Here is a 16,480-nt window from a genome sequence, read left to right on the forward strand (position 1 = left end):
CTGGCGGGGCTGCGGCGCGGCTGCTCGGCGGCGCTCATTGGCCGCCGCGCTGGGGGACGGCAGCTGCGCCAATGGCAGGCGCGTCGCACCGGGGGGGGCGGGGCGGCGGTGGCCGCGCGGGGTGGCTGTGCCGCGCCGGCTGCGCCGCGCCGGGGCCGCGCGTTCCCCTCAGGCGCCGCAGCGGGTTGGCGGGGGCCGCGCCCGGGGAGGGTGAGGCCGGGCTCCGCGCTGCGAGGCGGCCCGAGCGGGGCCCGCTGCCGCTGCCCCCCGAGCTGCGCCGCCCGCCGCCATTATGGGGGCCCCGGCCGTCGGAGCCGCTCGGGCGGGGTGCGGCGCCTGAGGGCGGGCGGGAGGCCCCGCCGGGCCGGGCCGGGCCCGGCCCAGCCTGGTGACAGCGGGCCTCGCCCAGCCGTCAGCGCCCCCAGCCGGAGGGCCTCGGGGGCTCCCGGCGCCCCGCCCCGGGCTCCGGCCCGGCCTTCAGCGGCCGCGCTGCCGGAGCGCCGGGCCCGAGCGGGCAGGGCGGCGGGGCGGGCTGAGCGGCATCGCATCCCCAGCGGCGCCAGCCGGTGAGGCCGGGCCGCTGGGGCGGGGAGCGCTGCCGCGGGGCAGGGCCGCTCCCCCCTGCCCGCCGCGAGTGCGAGGCGGCGGCGGCCCTGCGAGCACCTGTCGCGGCCGGGCCGGCCCCTGCCCCAGCCCGTGCGGCCGGGAGGCTCCAGGGCCCGGGCTGAGCCCCGGCTGGGAGCTGCTGCGCCGCGGGTTCCGCCGCCCCTGGCTCGGGCTGCGCGCCATCTGTGAGGGAACAGAACTTGGGCTCGCAGCCTTTTCTTGCTTTCTATTTATTTCATCTGATTTTATTCTTAGTAACACTAAATTCCATAATTTACAAGCTAGGAGCTCGGTACGTGTTTACAGCACCAGTAGTTGGTGCATTGCCAGCCATTCGTCTTCTCATCTTTTGTGGTTTTTTTACTAATTTTGTTCTGGCAGGACTCCAGGCAGATCCCTCCGTTGATTTCTCTTGCAGTTACATTTAACTTTCAAACAGAACACACAGCTTGGTCTCTTGGCTCGTCTTAGAACAGACAGTTAAAACTGCCCCCCTCCCCCCGTTATTTGACTGAGCTCATTTCCACTTTGAAATAGAGGAGCTGCCTTGGTGGTTTTTTGTTTTATTTAAATGTGTGTGTACTTAGCTTTTAAAAGGGGAAGCTTCAAATCTCTGTGCACAGAGACTACACCCAAATTCCTTAGATTAACACCACCAACACACCTACATTGTTGGAGGTCTCTGTTAAACCGTTATTCTCAGCTTTCTGTGTGAGGCTTCGGGGTGGCAGAAGGCCAATATATAATCATACTACATAATAGTTTGTTACATAGTTTGAGGATTACATCTCAAACCAAATTTGTCATCTGTATGTACGCTAGTAAAATCAGGATGCTACTTCCAAGCAGTTAAGCTCACTCGGCAGCAGGATTTCACCTGCTTGGCTCCAAGGTTCTTCCAAAATCTTGGTAATTTATTGGGTTTTACTCCTCACCTTTCACCAAACAAGACACACTCTTCAAGGTTCTCACCCAAAACTAATTTTAGATCTAGAAATAGAAGTTCCGCTGTTTTTTACCATACCTTGCCATTCAAATAGAATAGAATGGTTCAGGATTTTAATGTGATGCAAATATCAAATGGGCAAAGTAAGGACAATGAATAAATTAGCACGGTGTTTTTTTAGAAAGGCAGTTTGACTAAACATGTTTCTCGCATTGGTTCAGTACTGACAGAGCTGGAGTGAAAATGACAACTGGACTCAGAAGTTGTCACAATTTAACAGCTCAGTCAGGGCAGGGTGATGACAGCCTGCATCTGAGGTGTGATAATATATACCAGCTTTATTATACTCGCTGTCTTTCACTAACAGCTTGGAGTCAAGGGTTTGTCACGATCAGACCTTGAGTCTAAAGGCTGATTGTGAAGAATGGATATGTTTAGCGATGTTATTTATCAAGTTCACCGTGCATCTTCCATGTCTATGGAAAGGGAGAATTCTTCTGTCCTGATTCAGGCAAACATTTCCCACTTTGAACAGAACTGATATTTTGTAAGTAAAATATGAGACTACTTTGAATACTTTTTAATATGCAGCAATGGTAGAACAAACTGAACGTTATGCTCAGGAAAGTACATTTAAACATTCATAAAGCTGTCAGGCGCTCTAAGATTGCGGACTCCAGAATGGCTGTGCATCCTGCCCATCTCATTCAACATCTGTGTCTGCGCGTGCTAGCCATTTCCCTGACCCTTTGTCTCTCTCTCCTCGATGATACTGCTGCTATGGTGAAAAATAGAGAGAAAGAACAACAGGATATTGTCCAGTTCTAGTCTGTGTGCCAACAGTGACAAAACGTTGTTTTCTCCTAGGTTTGGGGATTCTTGTTGGCTTTTATTAGTTCTGGGCAAGCCTGACCACGTTAAGATGTTTTTCAAATTCTTCCAGTTAGTGTGGAAACCTTGAGTCTCTGGGAGGAAGGTGGTGTCCCATGCCCTGGCACGGGCATTCCTGTCCTGGAGGATGATACTCTGACTCATGCAGAGGAAAAGAAAAGTCCTCCTGTAAAACACAACAGGAAGCTGTCCAGTCCTGCTGTGTGCCAGGAGGACACCTGCAGAGCTGCCGCAGGGGTGGAAGCGAGCCACAGGCTGTATGGATAATGCTGAGAAAACTGCACGGCTGCACAAATCTGACGCCAATCTAGGGCGCTATTTTTGGTTTCCGCTCTGCTTTTCTGACACCTGTAGGTAAGCGTGAAGCGCACATCAGACTTCTGCAGCACCTTACAGAGCGAAGGAACCCTCGCAGGGCGTGGGATCACGGTGAAGCGTTTCTTGCTTTGCCATCGGGATTAATTATAACCCAGGGATAGGAACTGTAAATGCACTGGAGTTGCCAAGACGGGAGCTGGCTGTGTGCCAGTGCACCATCCCATCAGGACTCCTGGAGAGCAGCAGGTAACACCCAGGTACGCACAGGGCCCCGTGGAGGTGGAGTGCCAAATGCTGGGGGGTACGGTGAGGGGAGAGTTGGTGTTCAACAGTTATTTTGGGATGGGGGCGCTTATCGAACTTGATGCTCATCTCAGTCTGCTTTCAAAATAGGTTATTAGTGGATAGTGACACAGATTATGATTTTTAAGAAAACCTTAGCTTTGATGCAGTTCTCCTTAATGTGAAATAAACCCAAACAATCTGCAACCAGCGTGACACAGAGCCAAAAGCTTTGGCTTCTGCGTGTTCTTATGTTGTGTGGACCACGGCCCCTTCTTTGCTGCACCCAAACAAGGCATCAGTGGTGATTAAGACCATTGTGAGAGGATGAAGTGAGCTGAAAAATGATAATTGAGCCAGATAATGAGTTGTATTAAAACCACCCAGGATAACATGGAGTAATATATGACACATTCTGCAATGACATATCATATAGGACACCTAAAGCTAAGGCAGATGTAACGCATGCTTTGAAAGATAAATGGCAGAAATTTGAAAAAATCTGCTTGAAGTGTAAGAAGTGATGAAGTGTAAGAAAACCACAAAGGTGAAAGGAATAGATGTGCTAATTACATAATTGTGGGACTACATAAGAAATACCTGTGAAGTGGGAAGCTTGTGGTGTTTGGTTGTGAAGCCTTTGGTGGGGTTTCGGGAAGATTGAATTCATGAAGCTGTAACTTCTGTTAAGCTGTAAGTTTAAAAAAAACACACCAACTTTTATAAAATTAACATGTTACAGTATTGTTTTAATGATCTAAGGTACGAAAAAGTTTATATGAAAGGGCCTTCTCTAGGCTGGGTTTGATTTGAAGGAAGATACTAAAAATCCCCAAACAGCAACCTCTAAAAGCTTGGTTTTTTATCATAGCTTCAGGGCACTTACAGTCGGTGAGTTGCCTGGTTATGTCTCCGGTTCAGGAGCGCTGTGTTAATAGTTTTCTGCATTCTGGGAAGCTCTAAGCTTTCATGAATGGTTTCTGTTGCTGGGTATACAAAGCTCTTTCTTTTTCTTTTTTTTTTTCTTTTTTTTTCTCCTCTTTTAAGAGTTTTTTGCAGTTGTAGAATACTTTTTACTTTGTGCTTTTGTACATTTAAGAAAAGCAGGTATATCAGGTGTAATAAAGTAACTTTCTTTTGCACTCATTTGTGAATGTTAAGCATTCAATCTGTTGTACTTCAAAGCTCTTTTCTTTCAAGATACTAAATAATTTGTAAGTATTGGCTAGCTCTGCTTATAAGCAGATAGCAGAGTGTTAAACAAGATGTGATTTCATTCTAGCGTTGCTCTTGCTATGCTTTTGTAAAGAAACCAGAATTTATATATCTGTCTGGGCAGTCGATGTGTGGGGTTCTTAACCCTGATTTCTGACATGAACACTGATTTGAAGTTGATGCTGCTCTTCCGTCCAGGTATGTTTAAGAATTTTGCAGTCTTGTTTTAGTCTTCTGAAGCATCTATTGCTCAATAAATGTTACAAGACTTTAGTACATTTTATTATAAATTTAAATAATTTCTTTTCAGGTATACTCATCAGATGCTTTCTGTGATCTTTACCAGTGAATCTGCACGAGTGATTTTTTTTCTAAGCTTACTTTAGGAACTGCATCTTGGTCCTTGTGCTGCTTTAACTCCCTGAGAAATAATTACGCTTAGCAAGACCTTATTATCTACTGAAGAACATAATGACTGAATTCCTGGTTTGTTTTAATTGGTGCAATGGTGAACAGCCCCAGCCGGTAGGTAGATGCACAACTGCCATCCTTTATCAGACTTGAAATTTTGTCTTTCAGTTATTTGGAAAATGCTTTCATTGTCATGTTGTTTTGATTAGTTTGTGCTAAGTAATGCCAAACCTAAACCCAGATCTGTTAAACTGTGTTTGAACGATGTGTGTTTTGCCAGAAACTTTGGCCATATGACTGTTCGCAGTTCTCAGGCTCTGGCTTTCCAACATTAAAGAAAGTTTTTGCAACAATTCAGTTAGCAGTAATAAAAGTGACTTTGATCCTCTCTTATTGCAAACAATCTGAAACAGTTGCTATGAGGCACCACCTGTTTTTTGGTTTTGTTTTTTTTTTTTTTTGAGATGCTTGTTTCTGCCTGAAAGCTGCTCGTGTTTTTTGAATAGGTATCTTTTTTCTTACAGAAGAGACGTCGGAGACTGGACCGGAATATGATAGGAGAACCAATGAACTTTGTACACACTGTGCATGTGGGGGCGGGAGACATGAATAGTGACTACTCATCCGTAAGTGTGCACCTCTTGGATAAGCAGAACTCTCTGCTCATTAGCCTGTAAAGCAGGTAGCTAATAAAATGCTAGCTAATTGTAAGAGAGAGAAAAATCTGACTTTTTAAAAGTCAATAGAACAGCATCAGAACAGAACTGACCTTTAGTTTGTAAACACAAGATACTGTGGAACATATATTCAGCAAGAAGTGCTAATTTCCCCAGTACCTTTTGTATGATGAGAACCTTTTGGCTAAGGATTTTGTGGAAGCACTTGATACTAGGTCCAGATAACACATCATCTTGAAGTCAAAGCTGTGCCAGGGTGAGGGATGTAGGAATAAATGGATTTTGGATAGCAGGACCTATCTGAATGCACTGACTTTAAATAGTATTTAACAATCCTGAGTTTAGTTGTTATTTCTCCCTACTACCTTTGGGACCCAGCACTGTAAACTTATGTCTCACCTGCCTCTTCAAATCGATGGTTTTAACAATTGCTCTGGCAACCAGACTTCATAAAATGCAAGTTCTAATGAACTTTTTTTCTAGGCTGTATCAATTCAGGACCACATGAAGTCTAAAGGTGGCTACACAAACAGCACTCCTGCAACTGTTGAGATATAGCAAAGTGAGAGAAGGCTGAAATTTGCTCTGTCTTATGAGGACCCCTTGGACTGTGCTTTTGTATTCTCTAAAACCTCTTTATCATGGAGTAGGGAGAGTACTTGAATTATAAACAGGTGAGTGCAGGCTTTGGTGTTCTTTGCACAATAGCTTCCAAAGGAGTTATTTTAAGTTAACCTTAAAATGGTCTGTCATGATAGCACTGTAGTAGCAACTGTAGTTTGTCATTGTGGATGACTTCCTAGCTGTGTCCCAAAAACCTCACAAAGTCGTCTTGCAGGATAGGATGGGAAGTCAGTATGAATTGTTTGGGGGTTTGGTTTCTGTCTTTTTCTCCCATCAAGAAATGCAGAGATTGATTTACTTGGAAGATAACATGTTTGCACTTTAGGCTAAACTGAATTGTTAAGTAGGATCCTGTAGCTTGTAGTAAGATTCTGGACTTGGTTTTTTAGACCCTTTACAGCCTAATCTAAAAAAAAAAAAAACAACAAACAAACAACAGAAGTACAGCTCATTAGGTTTATAATTTTTGACGGTGAACAAACTAACATAATGTAGTTAGCAGAGTTTGCAAAACCCAGTGAAACATCTGCCTTGCTGTGATAATGCTTTTGTAGCTTAAAAATAGAGGGTTTGCAAACGTACCCGCTCTTGGATGAGGCTTAGAAAGACTGCGGTTTCTCTCAGTTACTGGGCTGCCTCCCTTCTGTCCATGCACTAGTGTGACTGACAGGTATCGCAACAACAGTGCTAATAACATGTACCAGTTAACTTCAAGTGGTGCTACAGTATGCTCACAACTGTGTGTTAATTTTGCATGACTGCTCATGAATTTTAATTAAACTAAAAGTATCTAAGATTGCTCTCTCTGCCTGTCTGTAACAGTAACTACACAGGACTTTGAGGGATATCTCTCTTGTCTTTCTGGCTCCTTAATTTCAAGACTTTTTTAGATGAAAAATAAAAAATATGGTTTAAGTGATACAGCCACGCGAAGGACAGAAATTTAAAGAATATCATGAAAACCTGTGGGAGAATATTAAATAGAAACAGTGTCTTGCAGAGCTCCAGCACTTCAGAAATATTTAAATAAATAGCCATAAATGTTTAGTCATACCCAGACTACAATTTATTACTTCTTATACATCTTTCTATTAAGTGGTATGACAAAACTGCTGAAGTAGAGCTAGGTTTTTTTTTTACCCAATCCTGGCAACTGTTCCCCAGACAAAATTCTGAATGACTGCCGGTGCAGAAATTTAGGAACTCTGCTTGCTGTCATGGGGTTCACTAAATAAAAGCGCTTAAATTGCTGCCGTGTCAGCACCAGTTATGCTGGAAGTCAGTGGAACTCTTTCTGTGCTCTGGGTGTACGATCAGTTGTGAGCTTTATTCCATTAAAAAAAAAAAATCTACTGGCAAATCTTTCAGCTTGTATGATTCTGTTTGTGGCTTGTGATACTTATTAAATCTAGAATGCTGGCTTTGCTGAATTGTTAGGCTGTCTTTTCTGAATATACTAGGGAACTTGAAAGACAGACATGAAACACAGAGCTACCTTTCTTATGCATTCATCACACCCCCCCCATTTCATCTTTAAGGGCCAAGGGGAAAGAGAGAGTATTACTTTTTGCAACAGTCAACAGCTGATCATAATATTCTGCAACCACATAAGAGAAATCTAATATCCATGTCTTGCTAGATCCTTACTCTTGAATTAGAATGTATGCCAAATTTTAATATATTTTAAAATTAGCATGAGTTGGGTGTACATTGAGCTTTTTAAGTCTTTTGTTTTTCTGGCTTCTAACTTCAGATTTATTCCAACAGCCTAGTTAAGATACCGAGTTTAAAGAAGCTAAATCCTGTACACCATTGCGGGAGCATGAAGTGGCCAAATTGTTTTAAAGAATAGATTCTAACTCATCTGCTATTAGATTGAGTTAATGCGTTCATTGGTCCGTACCTGCCTAGAAAAAAATAGCAGTAGGCAGCTGCTGCAAAGAGAATGGGTTGTATTTTGTTAATGCTATAAGAAAACAAATTGAGCAGGAGTTAGCGTTTTAGTGTTTCCTGAAGACCCATTCAGTATGTTTAAGCTTAGTGGTGTATGCATAACTAGAAATAAAAAAGTTGGTGATCATGTCAGCTCTTCTCTCCAAAAATAAATCGACAGAGAATTATGTTATTAAACCCTTATTTATAGAAAAATTCTAGCTTTCATTAGGTAAACAAAGTAGCACTATCTGGTGTAAAATTAACCTATTTTCATCAAGCTATATAGTATTATATAGGACCATATTAAAGTGTCACATCATTAAAAGGAAATGTTTTGCTATTTCATTAAGAGTGCCATTACTTTAAAAATCTAAATAAACATAGAAACATGTTTTAAGACTGACATTATTTTGTTGTATATTTAGAAACCTTATATAGCTGTAATCCGTCATGTAACTCGGTATAAACCTATCCTGGTTATAATAAATACGTTGAACTAGGCACTTGCACTCTTCTCGTATTGTGGAAAATCTTGATATTTTTCTCTGCACTGTAAACCTGTTGGTTGGTTAAGCAGATGGATCGCCATGGCTTGAGCTTTTATTACACAAAATCAAGTTTCTCCACTAGAGAGCACAATTTTACATCAAGTCTTTTCCATCTGCTCTATGAAAGCTATTCATTGTGGGAGGTTTGGTGGGTTTTGAGCTTGACTGGAATAAAATACAGTAAATAAGACCAAAGGATCAAACTTCTTAATTGCATTGTAGGCTGTGAAGACCTTATATCAAGACAATGTGGCAATGAAACATTAGTGCTCTGACTTGATGGCATTTTATGGGGGTTTTTTGTATTTGGAAGTAAACCAACTTGCAAGTGGAGTAGGATCAAATCTTTTATGTGTAGTCTGGCAGATTCTCAGCACTGTATTTGTTTGCTTCCTTTAAAAAAAGTGTGTGTGTTAACTTATTTTAAATACTGTATGTCTTAGAAAAGCCTAGCAGGGACATCAAGGGCTGACTATCCCAAAATGCTGCATAAACCTTCAGTCAGTACATAGAAACGGTGTTTGGCTTTTTCACAACCTAATACATCTTTTCACCTCCTGTAGAGTGACTTTGTAACAATTACCTGGTGTCGTGCCGTGTTCCAGGTTAGCCCGTAATACGGTAACTTGCAGCCCAGGCAGGCAGCGCTGTTCCTTTTTATGGTCTTGCTGTTTTGGACTATCGAGTGCTTCTGTAGCTTCCAGTCTGTATAGACAAAAAATACGAGATTAATAAATGCCTGTAATCTTACTGTGCCAGCAAGAATTAGCACAATTTGACAATGCTTAATTCCACGGAGGTACGTTTATGAAATGTGTTGTATGTTACTAAATATGTTAACGCTGGGGGGAAAAGAACCCGAATCTGAGAATGAAAGATGATTACATGGCTGCTCTTGATTGTGTTTGGATTTACTTTGCTATCAGCACTGTGACACCACCATAAAAATCCAACAGCTGAAGATAAGAATAATACTGGCTGCCTTTCATAATCCCTGTGGAGAAAGATGAGATGGACCACAGGAAGCAAACAGTGCCGCGTTACAGCGGTGTCAGAAAGATGCCCTCTGGTGAGTGGGTTCCTGTATGGCTTCCAGGTACTTTGTTCTGCAAACTTGATTAGTCAGGAATCTCAGATATTTGTTGTAATGATACTGTACTATGAAATCATTCAGGTAAAGTTAGTCAGTCGGGGAAGTATGAGGTAGAAGCTAGATCTTCCTTCCTAGCATTTGTATCTTCTTTTCACAGAACAAACTCTTCATGAGTAATCACAGTACTCTGGTTTACTAGGTCATGCTTCTAGTTTATGGCTCCTGGAGGTAGACTTTGAATACTAAAATCTGTGAGACAGGTGAATCACATACTAAGGTTTAATGTCAAACGTGTGGAGTCCTGAAAAATTCTCATTCATTAGATTGCACATAGGCCTCAGGGCAAAAAAAAAAAGCTAACCATAATGGAATGTTTCCCTAAAAACAAGGCTGCTTATTTATTTATTTTTAAAAAGTGGAGACCTGCATTTTTAACTTCTTGCTTTGTAGTATCACTCTTACTATTTACCTTTCTGTCTTAATACAGAGGCTGGATCAACCGAGTTTAGACCCAAAGCAGCGGTTAATGCTTGAAATTCAAGTTTTTAAACGCTTTCCTCTACAGCTGAAGTCCCAGTGTGCCTAGGGAGATGCTCTAAGTGGTTGGTTGGTGCTTGGGCTTCTGCAGAGAAACTGCCCTTTCTTCACGCGCAGTCATTTGTCTAGCACACAAGGCCCAAGTTACTGACATAGGTAGTTTTCCTGCTGCTATTCATGTGTATGTAAAACAGTGTATATGTAAAAGGTCTCTTAGTTGTGTGCAGAACAGGCGCTCTCCAGGAACCGGCCCGTTGGACAGCTGTTTCCTCAGCAAAGCCTTAAGCTGTGGAGTTACTTAAACTTAGCACCACGTGCAGCTCTGAGTTAGTTTTGTACTTTGCTATGAGAAAGTGTGAAGTCTCCTTGTTGTTGCTTAATTCTTGGTACGCCAGGGAAGGTGGTCAGGCAAATTGGGAACTACAGAACAACAGGTTGATTGGAACTACAGAAAAAGGAGCTGTGCGGGTGAGGCAGGCTTAGAAGCTCTGGAGAGGCAATGCGGTGTATGTTTATGAGGAATGAGCAGGGAGCAGAACATGTGTGTGTTAACGTTTATCTGCAATGCACAGGGCAGCTTTGTTGGGAAATACTCGTTATACGTACATCATTGGCATATGGAGGAAATGGGGCACTTAAATGCGTGACTGAGTTGGGACTTTACGAATAGTAGCATCCTCTTCCCGTGGTGGCTTACAAAGCTGTTTACAGAAAGCATGGAGCCACCCAGAAAGCTAGCTTGGATTTCAGCAGTGGCAGACTGATGCCATGTATGTGTTTGGAAGACAAGATGGCTTTTTTTTTTTTTACTTCTGATGAATGTGGGGTTGCAGATGTTGTAAATATGGAGGCCTGCTGCACTTAATGCTACCACTGTAGAACACAAAACAAACAAAACTTAGAGTTAATACAAAACAGTAGTAAAAGGGTAATTGGCTTTGGTCCACCATGCTGCTGAAATGTCAGGGAAGTTAACTAGAACCGCCTGATGTTCAGCTTCCAGGAGCTGGGAGAGTATGGATGGGTTGGGTGGAACTGAAGGGTCATGAAGACTGCCTTGGGGCTGAGGATGTTTGAGGGATGTTCCTCTGGACTCTCTGCAGGCTGAGGTGCCAGGAGGTCACCACGGCTACACCACATTTCCATTAAGACCTTTTCTCCCAATGCTATGTAGAGAAAGGAAAAGTGAAAGGAAACTATGAAAGCACTTTAAGTAGGCGGGGATCTTACTCGTGTTTATTCTTGTGCCAAAATCACTCCCAGCTTGAGGTGCTTGATGCTGAACTAGGACTGCAGTCTTCCCCTGGAAACTTACAGATAAGCAAACTCGTGGTACCATAAAAAACTGTGCCCCTGCAGGGAGAGCGGGGTGCACGAGAGCACCCATGCCGTGGTATGCTGTGACCTCTGTAGCACCTGAACCCACCCCTAAGTGGCTTATCGGGTGCTGCAGTACAGCTACTGAACTCCTCGTGGCTGTCGCTTGTTCCATACATCCTGCTTCTGTGCATCCCATTAGCATGTCCCAAATCCTAAAATGTTACCCACAACCATAATTCAAATGGGAGGAAGTTCTCTTAACCTAGCTTAATCCCATTTAGAAGAGAGCAGTAACAGATGGACAAAAACAACTTTGAGGTGGCTGTTGAGACCGCTACAGTAAAAAACCCTCTGAATTGAAACTACTTTACTTAGTGAACCTTATTAATTTTTTTGTTAAAACAATGTAAATGGGAAGAAAATTATCTTTGTAACAAGTGTTAAGTTTCTTCTGATATTTGCTTGTAAATCCAAAATGAACAAAATTGAGGTGGTTATTATTAAGGGCCCACCCTAGTTCAGGGGTGGAAAAAAGTCAAATTATGTCTTTTACTGGTTTAATATATATGTTTTAATATATATTTAGAACTTCCTCCTAAGTAGAAGGAAATAATCAGTTTTTAAACTGAAATTAGTATGATTGCTCCAGCTTACTGGAAGTTTTGTGTTTGGTTGTGTGGTTGGTTGGTTTTTGTTTTTTTTTTTTTAAAGATTTAAAATTTGAATTTAAACTACTGAGAGAGAATTTAGTATGCTTTTATAGCTGACGTTGATGAAGAAACTGAAATTATTTAGGCATCCACTTGTACAGGTCAAAGAGAAAAAGTGTTTGGTCACAGGATTGTGGTGGTGGGGTTATTTTGTTTGGTTTGTTTGTTTTTATGTAATAGTGTATTTACATGCATCTGATGTTGCTGGTGCTTAAGACGTATATTTTGCATAACTTACCTGAGCTGAGTCTAAAGGTGAATGAACACTATACTGATAACCAGCAATTAATTTCATCACAGTGAGCTGTCCAAAACTCAGGATTTGTAGATCAGGCAAAACAATGGCACTTATTATAGACAGAAATTTTTTTAAAAATTGATCTCATATATGTAAGTCTGAAAGTCCAGTCTCAACATGAGCTGAAGCTGCATATTAATGGTGAAAGTAATAATGCTTTTAAATGCAGCTACCCACGTTTACCCTTGTCGACTCTGCCACCAGGAAACATTAAAACCTGACGCAGTACCTTGAGGTTGTGATACAAGCTTGAAAATATAATTCCAAAGTAAGGTTTATAGTCCTTAATACATGCTAATGTAACCGTGTTGCATAATGGCATATGAGAAAGGCTTTTACTAGGTTTTTTTCAACTACTTTTAAACATCACCTTTGACAATGCACTTGAATTGGTTATTCTTGTTATTCTCTCCACTGCATAATATCCAGTGAAGTAGGGTATTGCTTGCATAAAGTGATATTTACTGGTGTTCAGATAAGGCTGCTAGTATGTGAGGAAAACTTGCTAGATGTGTGTCTGTATTAATAAATGATTCTTAAATACCAGTCTTTCCATGTTTTGGATCGTTTTCTTGCCAGGAGATGAAGGTCTGTCTGTCCCATCAGGCTGTTGCACGTGTCCTCATCTTTGCCGTGTGTGTGTCACAGAGACGGCAGGTTTCAGTAACGATGTTTCCCGTGTCACTTCAATCACGAGGTTTCACAGTGTAACCTTGCTGTCTTGTTCCAGGCTCCAGCCAAAAGGCTGTGAAAATACAAATAACTGAAAGAGACAGTTTATAGGACAGGCTCAAATGTTCTTTGGTTAAGCTACTTTGTTTTCCTTGTCACCTGCTTTATTCTACCCTGTTACTCTACCACCCACTAAATTGCTTAGAAATATGTTTACATTCAGTATTTGGGTCAGTGTTCTTAGTTATTCGAATACAACATATTAAAAATTCCTTTATCACTTTGAAGCTTGTGTGATGATTAATGAACCCAAAATACCCTCTTTACTGACTTTTTTTTTTTTTGCATGACATAACTGTTTAGTGAGTGGAATCTAGTCTGTTTTACAATCTTAGTCCTTTAAAAATCATGCAATATATTTTCTTTTAAATACTTAATGCTGATAGCCACCCTTCCAGATCTGCCTACCTAACAAGACAACTGTTTTCTGCTTACGGTAATTTTATGCAAAATCAGCAGAATTAGATAGTAACTCCAAGTTAAGGTAATGGAAGAGCAAATTCAATTGCATGAGGAGGTATAGGGAAAGGAACAGAAAAAGGCTGATCGGTTGGGATAAGTTCACTCAAAAGCTGAGAGGCCGTTAAACATAAGAAAAACCATAAAGGAGCACTTAATGCAATGGGAGAGTTGGGGGGATGGCCTTGCAATGGAAGGTGGTTTAGATGTCTCTTGGATGTCTGTCCTTGTGTTTAGAAGTGTGCATACGTGGTAGAAAACAGGTAGAGGGAAGGAAAGGATAATTTCATTATCCCTTTGAAAAGGATTTCAATATATATATAGTATTATTCAAGCAGTTTATTTTCTGTGCTAATGGTTATTTAGCTTCAGTTTCCACTTTCTAACTAATGCGCTCAAAGCCTACAATTAAGCATCTGTGTTCCTTAATGCTTTAGGAATGCCTGAATAGAGTTACAGATTTCATTTCATGTTGTTGTTTTGGCTGGGGAAAGTGATTTTTCCGAGTGGTGTTGCTTTTCTTTTATCTGATGGAAATAATTCTGGTGGTATAGAAAAGATGCGATTCTCGGTGTAGATTATTAGTATCTCACACTGATTATGGGTAGAAGCTATATTGTTCATGCCAAATACGGAATGTCAGGTCTAAAACTGGAAAGAAAAAAAAAGAGGATTGTGGCATATTGATGTACAGACTCCGAGAGCGGATCAAAAACTCGAAGACACCTTGAAGACACTTATTAAAATCGAGCAAGCCTTTTATACCTTTACAGCGGGCTGACATATCAGCCTGTAACTGTGCTCAGCAATTTGCCACTCTAGCACCTTTTTGTATTGCAGACACAGCAATTTAGCAACTCCCTTTATCTATGAGGCCACAAGCTCTGCAGACAACTCTGTATCTTAAAGTTTCTCTTCTGGCTCCCATGGCTTCTTTCCAACAAGCATAACTGTGTCTCTCTCCCAGGGTTGGTTTTTACTCATTGATGCTGTTGAGGTAGGTTGAAAAATACTCACAGAGGATCCTTTAGGCTCTGAAGTCATTCCTCAGACTCTGGAGGCCTTTATAAACTTCTTCTGCCTGGGACTGGAAATAACATATATGAATAAAATGTAGTTTTTGTCATAGTACTGAAATTTGAGACTAGATCATCTGGGTTTAGTTTAGGTTACACGTTAAAGCCAATGGTAAAAATCGGGAACTGCTTTTGCTGACAAAGATTACCTAAAAAGTTTTTATCGGTGTCCTGAATGTGAACTGCCCATGTTCGCAGCCAACGTTGGGGCTCTTCAGTGCAGGCATTTCTAACCTGCACAGTCCTGCTGGACTGCAGCGAGTGTGTTTGCTGTAAGAGATGCTTCCACAGTATCTTTAAGCATGCAGCAAAGCAGGGGAGATCAAACCAAACATACGCTTTTTTGGGAAAGTGGTTTCCTTCTGTTTAAAGGAAATTGTACTCCCTAGTATTTTGCCTTGGTCCATTTTATTTTTTTCCCCCAGCTGTGGACAGAATAAACTTGTGCGTTCCTAGGGAATGCAAGGAGAGGGTAGGGCAGGACAATCTGATGTGGAACCTGATCCTGTAAGCAGCTACGCACTGGCAATTCAAATTAAACACACTTTCTGTGCCCAAAACAAGTCATGTACATGCCCTTAGCTCTTTACAGATCACAGATTTGATAGATTTATCGAGGTAATCTATATTAATCTTTCATCCAGATCTTGTTAGATGCAGAAGAGATGGTAGCTGGCATAAAGCTGCATGGTCACTCTGACAACAGCAGCAATATAGAAGCACACAGATGGGCAAGTAAGAGCTGTTTTTTAAATACCAGTTCTGCACAGAATATGAATTATTAGCTGTGTCACGGGGTGCTGCTATCTTTTGTTGTTTAAGCACATGAAATTGTTAGATGCGCTTTGGCAGCCCGGTGGACCTACGGGATGCACAAGCCTGTTGCTGATACAGAGCTGAACTGCAGATGGTCGCGGGGGCGGGGGGTGATCCCAAATTTGCCTGTTACCATCAAAACACCCGTACTGATCCAAGGACTGCTTGCTTATAGGTATGTAAATGTTACTCTGATTCTTACAGCAAGAGAACAGCTGGCCGAAAACTTGCCATAACGCAGCATGGACGTTCCCCCGTGGATGTTCTGCATGGCTCTCTCCTGAAATTCACGCAGGGGACAAACCACGCGGGCGAGCACCGCCGGCCTCGGCGGCGCTGACGGTGCCCAAAGATCGCGGCGGCCCAGGCACGCGTGTTACCTGCCGGGAGTCCGGCTGGCAGCGCCGGGCTGCCGCTGGCCACGGGCCCCGCCTGCCGCTCGCCCCCTCGCCGCCCCCCTCCCGCCCGGTCGCGCCCTGGCGCAGGGGCGGGGGGCCGTAACGGGCCCGAGAGCCCCCCGCGAAGGGCCCCGCGCAGCCCCTGGGCTCTGCACGGCGGGGCTGCGCGCTCTCCCCTCCGCGCCGGCGCTGCGGGCCGTCGCCGTCCTCCTGAGGCTGCCGCAGCCTGTACGGCGCCCTCGGGCGCTGCGGCCTAAGCGCCCCCAGCGCGGCTCCCGCGGCCCCTTGTGCCGGGGCGGGTCCCGCTGCCCTTGCTCTGCCCGCTGCCCCGGCGGGGCGGGCGCTGCCGTAGCTTTGTCTCGGGAGCCGTGGGGCAACCCCACCGCCCCTCGCGTTTCCCGTGCCCGGGGGGTGTCGGGTATCGTTCAGCCCCCAGACCTGCGCGTCTGGGCGCGGCCGAGCCGCAAACCCGCCGGGCCGGCAGCCGCCCATCACCCTCAGCACGGCGGGGACGGCTCCTACCCGGGCGGGCGGGGCGAGGCCCGGCCCCAGCTCTCCCGGGCACTCGCCCGCCGGCGCCGCCCCGCG

General features: G+C 43.6%; 1 protein-coding gene and 1 long non-coding RNA gene across 2 annotated transcripts; one reads left to right on the top strand and one right to left on the bottom strand.

Moving 5' to 3' along the window:
* Positions 1-143: 143 nt before the first annotated feature.
* LOC129784875 (uncharacterized) lies at positions 144-16,447 on the bottom strand. The gene is made up of 3 exons (XR_008748067.1): positions 12,956-16,447; positions 9,037-9,158; positions 144-2,609 (listed from the first exon to the last, which is right to left on the bottom strand). It is a non-coding gene; the product is annotated as an uncharacterized LOC129784875 (long non-coding RNA).
* LOC101923018 (CDC42 small effector protein 2-B-like) lies at positions 2,608-7,377 on the top strand. The gene is made up of 4 exons (XM_027792603.2): positions 2,608-3,018; positions 4,569-4,783; positions 5,194-5,295; positions 5,830-7,377. Exons 2-4 carry the CDS (start codon positions 4,730-4,732, stop codon positions 5,902-5,904), a joined length of 231 nt encoding a protein of 76 aa, XP_027648404.2. The 5' UTR covers positions 2,608-3,018; positions 4,569-4,729; the 3' UTR covers positions 5,905-7,377.
* Positions 16,448-16,480: the final 33 nt, after the last annotated feature.

The sequence above is a fragment of the Falco peregrinus genome, chromosome 1, assembly GCF_023634155.1.
Source record: "Falco peregrinus isolate bFalPer1 chromosome 1, bFalPer1.pri, whole genome shotgun sequence".
Classification (NCBI taxonomy): Eukaryota; Metazoa; Chordata; class Aves; order Falconiformes; family Falconidae; genus Falco; species Falco peregrinus.